General features: G+C 44.4%; 1 protein-coding gene across 1 annotated transcript in view; it reads left to right on the top strand.

Moving 5' to 3' along the window:
* The window catches only part of CACNA2D3 (calcium voltage-gated channel auxiliary subunit alpha2delta 3), a 798,772-nt gene that overhangs the window by 619,708 nt on the left and 166,306 nt on the right, over nt 1-12,758 (top strand). Inside the window, exons 19-22 of the mRNA XM_055079897.1 lie at nt 4,052-4,135; nt 8,645-8,716; nt 8,974-9,035; nt 10,408-10,475. Coding sequence (XP_054935872.1) covers nt 4,052-4,135; nt 8,645-8,716; nt 8,974-9,035; nt 10,408-10,475 — 286 coding nt within the window. The remainder of the gene's footprint in view (nt 1-4,051; nt 4,136-8,644; nt 8,717-8,973; nt 9,036-10,407; nt 10,476-12,758) is intronic.

Below are 12,758 nucleotides of genomic sequence, written 5' to 3'. Positions count from 1 at the left end.
CTCCGCAACGGGAGAGGCCACAACAGTGAGAGGCCCGCATACCGCAAAAAAAAAAAAAAAAAAAAAAAAAAAAAATGTTCATTTAAAAAGAAAAAAGTAAAGATACTAAATATATACAAGTTGGAACTCTGATGAATACTTACACTTGAAACCCAAGCCAGCTTTAAAAAAAAAATCTTTAAAAAGGGAAGGTGGGTAATGTGGAGAGAATGTGTTGGTATGTGAAACACCCAAGGGTATAAAGATTTCAGGCACAGCTTGATCCAGGCACACACACCGTGCTTTCAGGACTCTCTTCATGTACTTTCTCTGCCTCCTCTGCACTGCTTTCATTCTCAGGAAGGCTCTCTCCAAGCAGTGGCAGAGATGACCACAAGGAGCTCAAGTTCACATCCTACTGCCTTAGTGATGCTAGTAGATGGAGAGCTACTTTTTCTGGATAAATCCAGGAAAGCATACCAGACTGAGTCTCATTTGGGTTGGTATGAGTTACGTCCCCAATCCTGAACCAATCACTGTGTCCTGGAGAGTTGTGGGTGTCCCTCACGTACTCAGGTCACACTGGCTTCCTTCTGAACCAGGATGATCTTGCCTTTGCTAGAACTAGATTTACTGAGTGTGGGGTCCAAGGGGATTCCCTGTAGGAAAGCCAAGGTGATTACCCTGGAAAATGTGGGGGTTGGGTGGTGGTGGTCCACAGCCCAGGTGTCTTCCGAGTGGAGGTCTAATCTCTAGCCATCTAGTAAGTTTTCTTAATGGGAGAAAAGATTAGGTGGATTTAGGGTCATCATGCTGGAGTTTACTCATTGTCCTCCACCTGTTTTATCTATGCAACAGCCTACTGAGTTTTTCTTTTCTTACTCAGAGTAGTCACTCTGCGACACTACTGTTTATATTTTAAAGGAGCTCACTCATTAATAAAGACCCAAATAGAAAGTATTTCATACCTATTTCACTGGTTAAGGAGACATCTTAGAGGGGCATTCCTAAAGTAGAGTTCCAGAGGGGGTATCCCCAGTCCCGTCTGTTTCTTTCAATGCAGTTAAATTAGAGACTTGCTGGAATATGGTGACTTACAGACCAGTATGCTGGGAAATCTTCCTTCCCCTCACTCTCTAATCTCTGCCAGTTTCTTGAATACCAATAGTGCAGTGTACTGAATTTCTTGAGTGGTTATTACCAACAGTGAAGGAAGATACCTAGGAATGGTCAAAAGTCAAGGGATCTATGTCTGTGGATTCCACTTTTGCCACGTGTCATCTAAAAGGACTTGGGTTCTTTAGCACAGTTATGAAGTTTTCTGCCAGGAGAGTCTTGAGTCCCAACCTGATGTTTACTACACAAGTATCTTACATACCAAGAGGAGGCATATGAGTGTGACGGTCTGGCACCATCATCTTCAGCAAACATCTTCTGCCTCCCTATGGCTTGCACGACAGTGACCCAACAAATTATTGAATGGTCTCCTTCATGTCAAGGAAATGACATAGTAGCCAGTTGTATACAATGAGCCTGTGTCTTCATCTAGAAGGTTATGACTTTTTCAGGACTCACGTTAGCTACATGCATATTAAGGGTTTATTCCATGCTGTGCCGGGGATGTGCTTGCCATTTTACATACAGTACCTAGTTAATTGTCTCAACCTACCTTGGCTGTGGAGGTATTTCTCAATTTTGCAGTTGAGAAAAAGGAAGCTTGGAGCAGCTGGGTGCCTTGCTCAGTGTTACATGCCCAGTAAGTGGGAGGACCACTGTGCTCTCCTCTTTTAACAAAGACGGGGACACCTTCTCTGAGGATGAAGGACCTTGGGGGTCTTTTTGAATTTCTTTAGCAGCGGTTGAAATGACATGAGGCTTAGCCATGAAAATTTGGTCAGGGGCTGTGGGTAGGTAGGGGTGTCCTCCTCCATACTGGCTCTGTGATCTTATTTAACTTGCTATTTAGTTTGATATTTAACTTGCTACAGGCATCATGGGCAATAAATTGACTGTAGATAGGCAGAATTAAGAGTGATAAACCACAAAGAAGTCCTTGGAAAAGAATGAAGCACCGTTTAATTGACTTTACTTATCTCCTTAGGACCTTGTGCTTGCTAGGTGTCCAATAAATGTATGTTGAATAAGTGAATAAAGGAGGATTTTGAAGTGACCAATGGAAGAACTTCCTCCAAAAGACAATATATACCTAGCACTAGGCTACCCAAGAAACTGTGAAAGTTCTGCCTTTAATGGTCAGAAGCTGGGCCGTAGGAACTTACGGGGTGCCTTGTGGCTCCCAGGAATGGTTCTTACCAATATAGAACTTGGGGGCCATTAGCAGAGATAACAGAGGTCCAAGAATGTCCAACTCTAGCTCCTCGGGGGACAAGTGGGCTTCTCAGCATCGTGTGCTCCTCCCCCATCACACCTCCTCACCTTGAGAAGAGGGTGACAACCGTGCTGACCTCTTAACTGTCCCACAGGCTCAGCCCCAGCCTGACTGTCTTGAGGACCACAGCTTCTATGCACAGCAAACTTTCCATAACAGGATCCAACTGTGAATCCGCTATCGTTTACAGCGGCTTCTGAGGGAACCACTTCGCTTCCCCTTCATCTGGAGTGGATCTGATTTCATAAAACTGACCGTGACTGTCTGTTAATTGGAAGCCTGAGAGAAGGGAGTGGAAGGGCAGTGGACCAAGGTGGTCAGAGCCCACTGCCCCTTCGAGGCAAGGCAGCCTTCCTGGGTGGTGAGGGTGGGTGCTCTCCAAGGACATCTCAGGGTTCCTGAAATGCAGCCCTGAGAGAAGACAAGACGGCAGGAAAACCACTGGGCCCTGTTTGGCCTCATAGTGACGGGAGATCTACCCTGTCTGGCCACTCTCGCCTAGATTCCACTGGGGGCCAGTTTGGACCTGTTTGGTTCAGTACACCAGCAGTGATTTTCTCGTTCACACCATGTGCCTTCAGCACCTGTCTCCATGGTAGCCGAGCAGCGTCCAAAATGGTAACCTGTGGTTTGGGGTTCTTAAAACACCTAGAGTGATGCTCCGTCTCACTTAGAATCCTACCAATTAAATCAGAAGATGACTAATTTAGAAATAAAAGGAAAAGAGAAAAAAACTATACATACATATGTATTTTTTCCGATATGCCATCAGCCATATCCTATGAACTGGCAAAGGGGTTGTTTATCCTGAGCCTGCAGCAGAGGGCAGACTTTCCTACGTTATAAGCACAGCGTTAAAGGCCCTAGATACAGGAACATCCAGACGCAGGACGGTCCAGTTGATAAAATGTAGGCTTGCCAGGTGACTAACACCAGTGATTTAGGGGGGAAAAAACTAAAACCACTTTCTCTGTTATTAATGCACTCATCAGCTTTTCCAGAGAAATGCTGTAATGGCCATTAAATCTGGTAGTGATTCCCAATACCCACATGTACTCCAGGTAAAGTAGCTGTGCTTAGCCCAGCACTGCTGTGGCCAGGGTGATAGCAAGTAGAAGATTCTGTGTGTCTGCGAAATGTTACCAGGATGTTGAGCCCAAATGTGGAGATCGGTACTTTTGTTTCCTGGCCAAGGAGTATGAGGTAGGTATGAGGCAGGAGGTAGGGATGGGAGAACTATAAAACACAGAGGGATATAACTAGATTTTTTCTAAACTATGTAAGATGCCCTTTCCTATGTCTTGACGGGGTGGGCTTTAAAAGTGTTGGAGTCGAGGAGGAAGGTTTCATTCCACACATAGGATGTCCAAGGCGGGGAAAAGCTTTGCTTTGCATCTGGCATGTTTAGAGGTAAGAAGTCTGCTAGGTAAGTTCATAGGGAGAAAAGAATTGTCTTGTATACTCCCCCTAGCTGGGAGCAAATGTTTACAGGTGACTGGGTTTGGTTTTCCTGCCACAGAAACCCCAGGACCGCCCCCGCTGCGGGACTTCTCACTAGTACCTTCCACTCAGTCCTCAGGCATGAACCAGGACTTCGGATGATGAAGGTTGCCCTGGCCAGTGATCTCACGGAAATGTTTTCTTTGTTTGTCATTTGTTTTCTTTCTCTTCCCCTCCTGCCAGTATGAAGAAGGGAAAAAGCGGAGGAAACCTAACTACAGTAGTGTTGACCTTTCTGAGGTGGAGTGGGAGGACCGCGATGATGTGGTAAGTGATTTGTTTTCAAGCCTGGTGAGAAGGGAGCTCCATTGTACCCTCCTCTGTACCTGGAGGCTGCCTGGGAGCCAGCCGAGAGTCCCACCAGAGGGACACCTGGCCACCAGAGGGTCACGGAGACCACGGGCCCTTGTACCCGTTTGGAGTTTTGTAATGCTCCCACCCGTAGGTCCGCTTGCAAACGGGCCAGCCACCCTGCCTGTTTTGTGCAGTCTGCTAAAACCATCCCTTTCTAGGCTCTAGTCTCTTCTGTAGCCGATTAATCCAGACTCCTCCTCAGTGCCATTAATGGGATCTGTCTCCCTCAGGGGAGCCTGGCCAGAGCCTCGCCGTGCAGCTGCACAGTCAGGGCCAGAGCTCACCTGTCAGGGTGTCAGCCCAGGGCTCGCAAGAGCCGCTCTCCTCCTGCTTGGTTGGCCACCCTGTTTCCAGGGCTGCCCCATCCTTTCCCCTTTCCAGGCCACACTGCAGTAACACATGCTTGTTTCCTACACAGATTCAGCCTGTGGGACTGCATCAAAGGCTTTCCTTATGCCCACAACTAGGCCCCGTCAGTCTTCTTGTTCCTTCCTCAATAAATCAGATTAGTTAGACATGCCACCTTTTGTGAATGCAGGCAGACTGTCCTTAATTAAATCCGAACTTCCCAGGTGTTCCTGTCTGGACACTTGCTCTTCCCTTTCTCTGTGGATTCTTCGTGCCCAGGCTATGTTTCTCTGCCTGCATCTCCCTGATTTGTCTGGAGTCCTTTCTTGAGCTTCATCATTGAGTCAGCAGTGTTTCTATCCCTCCCTCTGTCTTGCTTTCCAAAGGGATGTTGAGGGGAACCATTTGAAACCTGCAGGCTGGGTTCTCGTGCTTTCAGAAATATGTCTGGCGTCACAGTCCTCTTGCTGCTTTTTTCCCTCTCTTCACATCCTCTGCAACCTGGATGTCTCAGCTAACATAAATCTCTGAGTTTTTTCCTTGCCTATAAAATGCAAGAGTCATATCTGTTTTAGAAATTTAACCTATTTCCTTCTTCATCTGGACTCAGTCTTTTTAAAACCCTATTCAGATAGAGTAACTTTGCTGTTTGATAAAAAGTTGCTTCCTCATGCATTCTCTTCTCCCAGGTGTCGGTGACCTGACGTTGTGTCAGCTCAGTGACCTGGTAGAGTTTTATATCTTCTTGTTCTGTAAACATTGTCATCAGGATTCACGTCTGGGTCTTTTAATTGTACTGCACCTAATGTACATGTCCTACCCTTTCAACCTGCTTCTACCAAGAAGCAAGCTAGCACAGTCCTGAGGAATGCAGTTCAGGTATTAGCCTGCCCGGGTTCAGACCCCACCTCTGCTATTTGCTGGCTGTTGGTCTCAGGCAAGCAGTTATCTTCTCTACATCTCAATTTTGGTTTATGTCCTTTTTTTTTCTCAGTAAAATGAGTATGATGGCAATAGTACCTACCTCACAGAGCTGTGTGAATACTAAATGTGTTACTGTAGTGAAAAGTGTCAACATCAACATCGTTGCATGGACACAGTGAGCATTCTGAGTGGTAACTGTTATTAGTATTATTCTCAGCATCATCAGCCCTCATTCTCATTAATGAATGTCAGTTGCTAAACTGTATCATGAAACTTTAAAGGGTGCATTCCATTGTTTTCCTTTCTCTTTCCTCTTCACTTTATCAGCTGCTTTATTTTGACTTCACTGGATCTTTTTGTTTTCTTTCCCAGAAGGTTTGAACCCTGTCATCAACATCTTCTCCATCCTTTCATCTTTTACATTTTAATTGATATGGGAGGCAAGCTTGATGCTCATTCATACTTGGGAGTCCCTGCATCCAGGAAGCAGGCCCTCTGCTAGTTAACACTAGGCTGACACTCGCACTTCTCCTTTGCAAGTTACTTGAAGAGATTTATTACTTGGCTCATCTGTACCCCAGTTGTCTAGTAATCATCACCTGTGCCCAAGTTAATTTTCCATGAGCTGATATCTCCTTTTACTAACAACGATTTGACAAATGCTTTCTGTTTCCTTGCTCTTTTCTTCCTTTGTCATCGGATTCCCAGCCTGTGCCATGTTCTTTACCTTCATCTGATTCCCAGGACTGGGTTCTGAGTGTCTACCTTCAGAGGTCCCACACCTCCAGAAAGTTCATTGCTCTTATTCTTCACCAGTTGGCCTTTGGTTGTCTCTTTTGTTTGGGTCTCTTGTCTCCTTGGAAATAAGGTACATTTGAGACATGAATTCCTTCACTACCAATGTGCTTGATTGGGAAAACCCAAGTCACCATTTCTCTCCTAGGGATTTGCACTCCCTTGATTAGAGAATTCTGGAACCTATACAAAGCATCTCTGTGAAGGCTACGCAAGATCCCACATGCCCATGTGTCCACCAGTGGGGTTTGCATGTAAGTAGCAGAGGGCAGACTTTAGGTCAAGATCTGGGAAAGACCAGACAAGCAGAGCCCGCTGAGGAAGAAGCAGCATGAGTCTTCCTAGCTGCAGAGAAGTTCTTGGAAGGAGCATCCTACTTCTCTTGGCAGCTAGGATCTTGTTGAATTTAATGACCCCATTTATAACATAGACCCTGTGTACTTCCAGAAAAGATGTGAGGTCATATCTGTGTCAAACAAACTGGAGTTTGAATCCTAATCTTTTGAGCTATTGAAAGGGGTCTGACATTAAAGAAAGGGGAGGAGGATGATCATGAAGATGATGATGATGTTGGTGAGGATGATGATACAGGACAGGTAACATCTATTGAATGCTCAGGGAATACCAGGCACTCTTCTACATATTAGCTCATCTAGTTCCCACTACAACTTTATGAGACAGTCTGTGCTGTCATTAGTTCCATTTTGCAGGAAGAGAATCTGAGGCACAGAGAGGGCAAGTGATTTGGTCAAGATCATAAACCTCTGGCCCCAGAGTCCATTTCTGAACTCCAGGGCTATCCTGCCTCTGTGTTCAGTAAGTGTAATCTATTTCCATTATAACTGAAGAAAAGGGAAAGACTAGACTGATCATCTAAGCATCTGCCTCCAGAAAGCATTAGTGACCCTGGCCTCGGACCCTCCCAGGTCCTGACGCTGATTGTTCTGTGCTACTGGGAGTTGGGGGTGGGGTGGCACTGAGGCATGGAGAAGCTTACCTAATCTCTGACTTGCCTGGGGAATGTGAGAGGGGAAGGTCCCAAATGGCTTTAGGCAGGCACCAGAAAGGGGAAAAATGAAAACCATGTCAAAGATAAATCGAGCCGTTCTTAAGAGTTAGAAAGTAGACTTAATTAGGACCAGCTCTCCCCATCCAAAACCACAAAAGTTAAAATGGGAAAATATTTCCAGAAATGCCCATTATGTGTTGTTAAAAAATATCTAGAGTAAAATATATGTTTTATTTTATACATGCCTCCAGCTAAAAATTATGCTTTTACTCTCTCTCACAGAAGATGAGAATATGAACCCAAATCTAGACAGCCCCACATCAAATTTAGGTTGCTTGCAAGCACTGTAGTTCTCTATCAGCCAGATCTTATTCAAGCTCCTCAAAGGAGAAAAAGAGGGGAAAAAATTAAAAAATAAAAATAAGAAAATAAAAACAAGCCGTGGGGCTGGGAAAGAGCCTTTCCTGACAGGCTGTGGCATGTCAGCATTTGCTCCTATTTCATTAAATGGCTTTCCCGTCGTCTCCTATTGGTGCCCATGACGGCACATCTTTCATCACTGTGTCTGCTGTCCTTCTCTGAACTCACGGAAGGGCCACAAGTAATTAGCAGAGATCAGCCAGGGGTGAGGGAAGGGAGGGAGGCTCACTGTTCCCAGATGGGACCTCCAAAAATCAGATACAGGGTTGCCCTGTTCACTGCCCATCGGCCTCAGCCAGGCCTTTCACTGGCCCAGATTTCTCAGAGTATTTGAAGATGATTCATGCTGTGAAAAACTTAATCCCTGTCTTCCAAATGGTTGGCTTTTTAAAAAACCAAACCAAAACAAAAAAACTACTGTGTAGGAAAATACCTTTAACTTGATTATGTTTTGAAAAATGATTTCTCCATGACAAACCAATACCCTTTTTGAAAAAGTAACTCGTCCCCCTTGCTTCTTCTTTTTTTTTTTTTTTTTTTTCCCTTGCTTCTTGAGTGTTTTAGCATTTGCTGGCGGTCCGTTCTCTGACTCTCAGGATTTGTCAACATTGCAGAGGCTTTTTTGGTCATTGTTGCCCAGAGGTTTACACGAGCACCCCAAATTGAAGTTGATGGTCATTTATTTATTGTTGTTAACCTCTCTCCCCCTGGACAAGAGCAGTTGGGTGTTTATTCTTCTGAAGCCCCATTTCATAGGTCTGAGTGTAGTATGCAGACTTCCTGCAAGAGTACCCCAAGAGTCAATGGGGAAAAACTCTGTCATACACAAGCCACCAAATGTGCTCCCAAGCTGGAGGGTGGAAGGTGTCCAAGACAGTATGGTAACCCCGGGAAGAACTAACTCCAATTTTCTTTTATCGTTTTAGTTAAGAAATGCCATGGTCAATAGAAAGACCGGGAAGTTTTCCATGGAGGTGAAGAAGACAGTGGACAAAGGGGTACATTTTCTCAAACATTCTTGCCGCTTAATTTAAAACAAAGCACTGTGAAAAATTAGCTTTGAAAGCTCTATCTGGAGTAAATATCTTTCGCTGAGATCATTTTTCTCTTGTCTTTACTTATCTCAAACAAGATTCATGTGGTACTGTTAACCTGATCATAGTGTGTCCATTTATTTTTATTTATTTCTGAAAACTTCACCTAGCAGACTAACCATGTTTTCTTTTCTCTACGACTTTTTTTTTTTTCAATCTAGAAACGGGTTTTGGTGATGACAAATGACTACTATTATACAGACATCAAGGGTACTCCTTTCAGGTAGAGCTGACCATAATACATGGACATTCCATCAGACCCATCAGTTGTGTTTGTACAAAACCTGCTGACGCTTTCAGAGCTCATCATCTGAAGATAACCAAACACCCTGCCGAAAGGCCGGAAAGAGTGAGGAAGGGGCTTTTCCCAGGCTGCTTTTGCTTTTGTTTTCCAGAAGGGGGAAGATGGTTCAGGCTCACCTAGGAGAACTCACTCAATTTGTCATGGCTTTGCATCTCATTGTCGAGCAAATACGCTTCTGGGGTTCTAACTAAGGGTAGATAGATAAATTCAGAGGGTTACCAGGGTCCTTAACCATCTAACTTGCTGCCTTTTATTTCCATGATCCTTCACACTTGGAGGTAGCATATTCATCCCTACATGTTGTGCTTCCGTTTTAGTTTCTCTGAACTGTTCTGTGCTTGTCTGCCTTTGAATCCTGTTATTTCTCTTTGTAACAATCCTGAAAAATGCATTTGCCCCCTTGCCTGCTTTCAGAAGTGTATATGTGGCATTCTAAAGTTTGCCTGCTATTAACTTAGTGTGATGACACTTTTTGTAAAAAGTTATTTTGGTAGGGCTTCTTTGTGTTCCTGAACTGGTGCCTTGCAGAGCTAAGGAGAGAAAGAATTTACTAACTATAGATTAATCTTAAAAAAAAAAAAAAATGTGGCATTGTTGTCGTATACGGCCAGGGATCATGGGTGGATTCCATTTGGAGCCAGAGCAGTTGATGGAACACATGACTGCTAAGTGGGTTTACCAAACGAAGAGACTGCGTTATCAAAACATACTCTCTGACTTTAGGCAATGAAGGAAGGAGAGGAGCTTAAATCAAGACTTTTGAGAGTGTGAGAGTGTGAAAAATCTATCAGACAAGGGAGAAGGTTGGGCAGAGAAGCCCACGATACAGTCATGTGGCTACGTTCAAGTGGCAGCGGAAGTGTTCATTTTTGCCATTGAGAAGGGGTTAATTTTCCCTCGTCCCAAACTCTACAGTCTGGAAAGAGCCGTGTGTGGCTGAATGTAGGGCAGGGGTGCATAAGGTGGTAGTGAAGAGCAGGACACGTAGCTCTTGCAAGAGCATCCCAAAAGAGGACCTGCTAGAAGGGCTTGTAGGAGTTGCCACACCTCTTTAAACACGCGGGAGCCGCCCATTGCTGTTGCACTTGCAATCAGAAATTACACTGAAGCAGCTGATTGAATCTAAGAAACACCAACACCAATTATAATCAGTGGGATTTTGAAAGTAAACTTGAAAAAAATTGTTTACAGAACATGAAATGGAAATGTGAAAATGGAAAATAAAGTTCACCTGCAAGTCTATTCCGGTCAGTGTCATGGATTTCAAGGTCTGCTTTGTTTCTCTGCACAGTTTAGGTGTGGCGCTCTCAAGAGGCCATGGGAAATATTTCTTCCGAGGGAATGTAACCATTGAAGAAGGTAAGATGCTGCCTTCATCCATCTTATCCTTTTGTGTGGGAAGAAAGCCCTGAAGCCAGCTATTGGGTTAGCTGAAGAATTTGCTCATCTATCCAACCCTTATTCCAATCCCTGGACATGTGACTCAACCATTTACCCACCTGATGTTACCTTGCTCTCCTAGACTGATTCAGAGTGGTGGGACTCCCAACTAGTGATGGCCTTCCTTATGATTTCATTTATTTATGTTCTGCTTTCATCCACAAAGTTGTTGAGGCAACTCATAGGAATCATCCATCCACCAACTGTATTCTCATACATAAAAATTAGTATCAAGAGAAATACGAATTAGTGTAAAAACTCAAGCCCAGGAAAAGAAAAAGAAAAGAGAGGTGTGCGAGCCTTAGTCTTCTACACAGTTGAGCCACAAATTTCACTTGTGTTTCAAGGCAGCCTGGGTCCAAGGGAAATGTGATCATTCAAATGATTTAGTAAGTCAGAAACCCGCACTCCCTGCAGTGGAAGTATATGGAGTCTTAACCACTGGACTGCCAGGGAAGTCCCTCTTCTTGTCTTCATAAAGCACCAGTGCACTGGAAACTCCCAGTAAATGGTAGCAGTTGTTACAGCCCTTTAAACTTTAAAACTGCTCTCACCCCATACTGTCCTTTTCATCTCCCAACAACCTAGTAGCTCAGAGAAGTTATCTTTCCCAGTATCACCAGCTCACAGGGAGGAGTGGGTCTGGCCTCTGAAAGCCTTCACTCCCAGAGTGGCCTTGAGTAAGTCACTTGCCCAACCTAGGTGTTCTGTTTTGCATCTTGACAGAGAAGGAGTTGGACCAGACCAATGCTCTTTGTGGGTATCCTCAGGGAGTGTGGCCAAGAGTGGGAAGGTCAGTTACAAGCTGGGTTTTAATGGGTTAGAGCTGGTTACAAATGAGTTTGGTGAACTTCCAGAAGCTAGACCGCCTTGTGGCTCACTCCGATGATGCAGTGGAGAATGAAGAAGGAGATTGGAAGTCCCTGAGATGCCAGGTTTCATAGATGGCCTTCTGGTCTACTCCTGAGTGTCCCTGCATTGTTTCATGGGTTTTGGGTTTTGTCTCCCAACTGATTGTGAGATCTTAAGGAACAGGAAGGAGAGTGAAGAGGTCATCTTGACCGGGGCAGAACCCAGAGTATGCCCACTGCAGAGATAATCAATCATGTGCTCCCTCTTCCTAGAGACAGGCAAGAAAAAACAAGCAACTTTGTGATTTGGGCAAGATACTCAACAGGATGTATTCTCAGGAATCTTTTTTTTTTTTTTAACTTCTTTAATTTTCTGGCTCCATGAGCCAGCCACGTGTGGCTCTGTGGATGTCACTGCTCGTGAAGACAGAAAATTCACATCTAAGCCATCTGAGGTCAAGATGGGGAAATAGCTCATGGTCAGAACAGTAAAAGGAGAGATTGTTAATGGATTATTTGCCTCTCTTGTGTACATTCCCTTAGTCAATGGACCTGACCCTCCATCTTCTCTCTCTCCCTCTCTCTCTCTCTCTCTCTCTCACACACACACACACACACACTCACACACATACACACACACACAAACGCAGAGTTGTTTTGAGTTGTTTTTTGGATCATTTCTTCATTTCTTTAGTCACTATTATCTTCTGTTAGGCTAAGAGCTCACACAGAGAGAATTTCAGAGCCAACTGCAACCATCATGCAAGAAATTAGTTTGAATCCTAGGCAAGGGGAAGAGTGTCTGGTTATCCACACAAATGAGGTCAGATCTTCCTCTTTCTGTTGGTCCTCTGTAAATAAGAGGGCTTCCAATCCTGCCAGCTTTGCTGAGTGACAGAGCCTGAGAAAGATGCTTCCCCTGGGCTAACTAGTAGAGGGGCTTGTCATCCGTAAAGGCCATGGCTTGATTACCATTCTGCTCTGTTCTAAAAGAAGGCAGGAGTTTCTTGGGGATGGCGAGCGCTTCTGAAGGTTGTCCCGTAAAGAATGCTCTCCCATAGAATGTAGGAATTTTCAACCTGCTTTGACAATGGCAGGTATTACAAAGATGGTGAACAGGCAGATTTTGCTCCAAATGTAAGGAGTTGCTACTGAGGTTGAAGGTATGGGTTGTAGTTCTATCTGCTGAAATAGTTTCTCTTCTGAATCTCCTTGACACTTTATCTTTATATATATGTAATACACAGTACTTGTTCAATAAATTAGAGCTTATGTCATTATTGTCAGCATTATCAATCAAACAGGTGTGATTTTGTCAGGAGGATCAAAATCGGAGGTGAGAGTGTTAGAG

Source organism: Physeter macrocephalus, chromosome 18 (assembly GCF_002837175.3).
Source record: "Physeter macrocephalus isolate SW-GA chromosome 18, ASM283717v5, whole genome shotgun sequence".
Taxonomy (NCBI): Eukaryota; Metazoa; Chordata; class Mammalia; order Artiodactyla; family Physeteridae; genus Physeter; species Physeter macrocephalus.
This window is presented reverse-complemented; position numbering and strand designations above follow the sequence as displayed.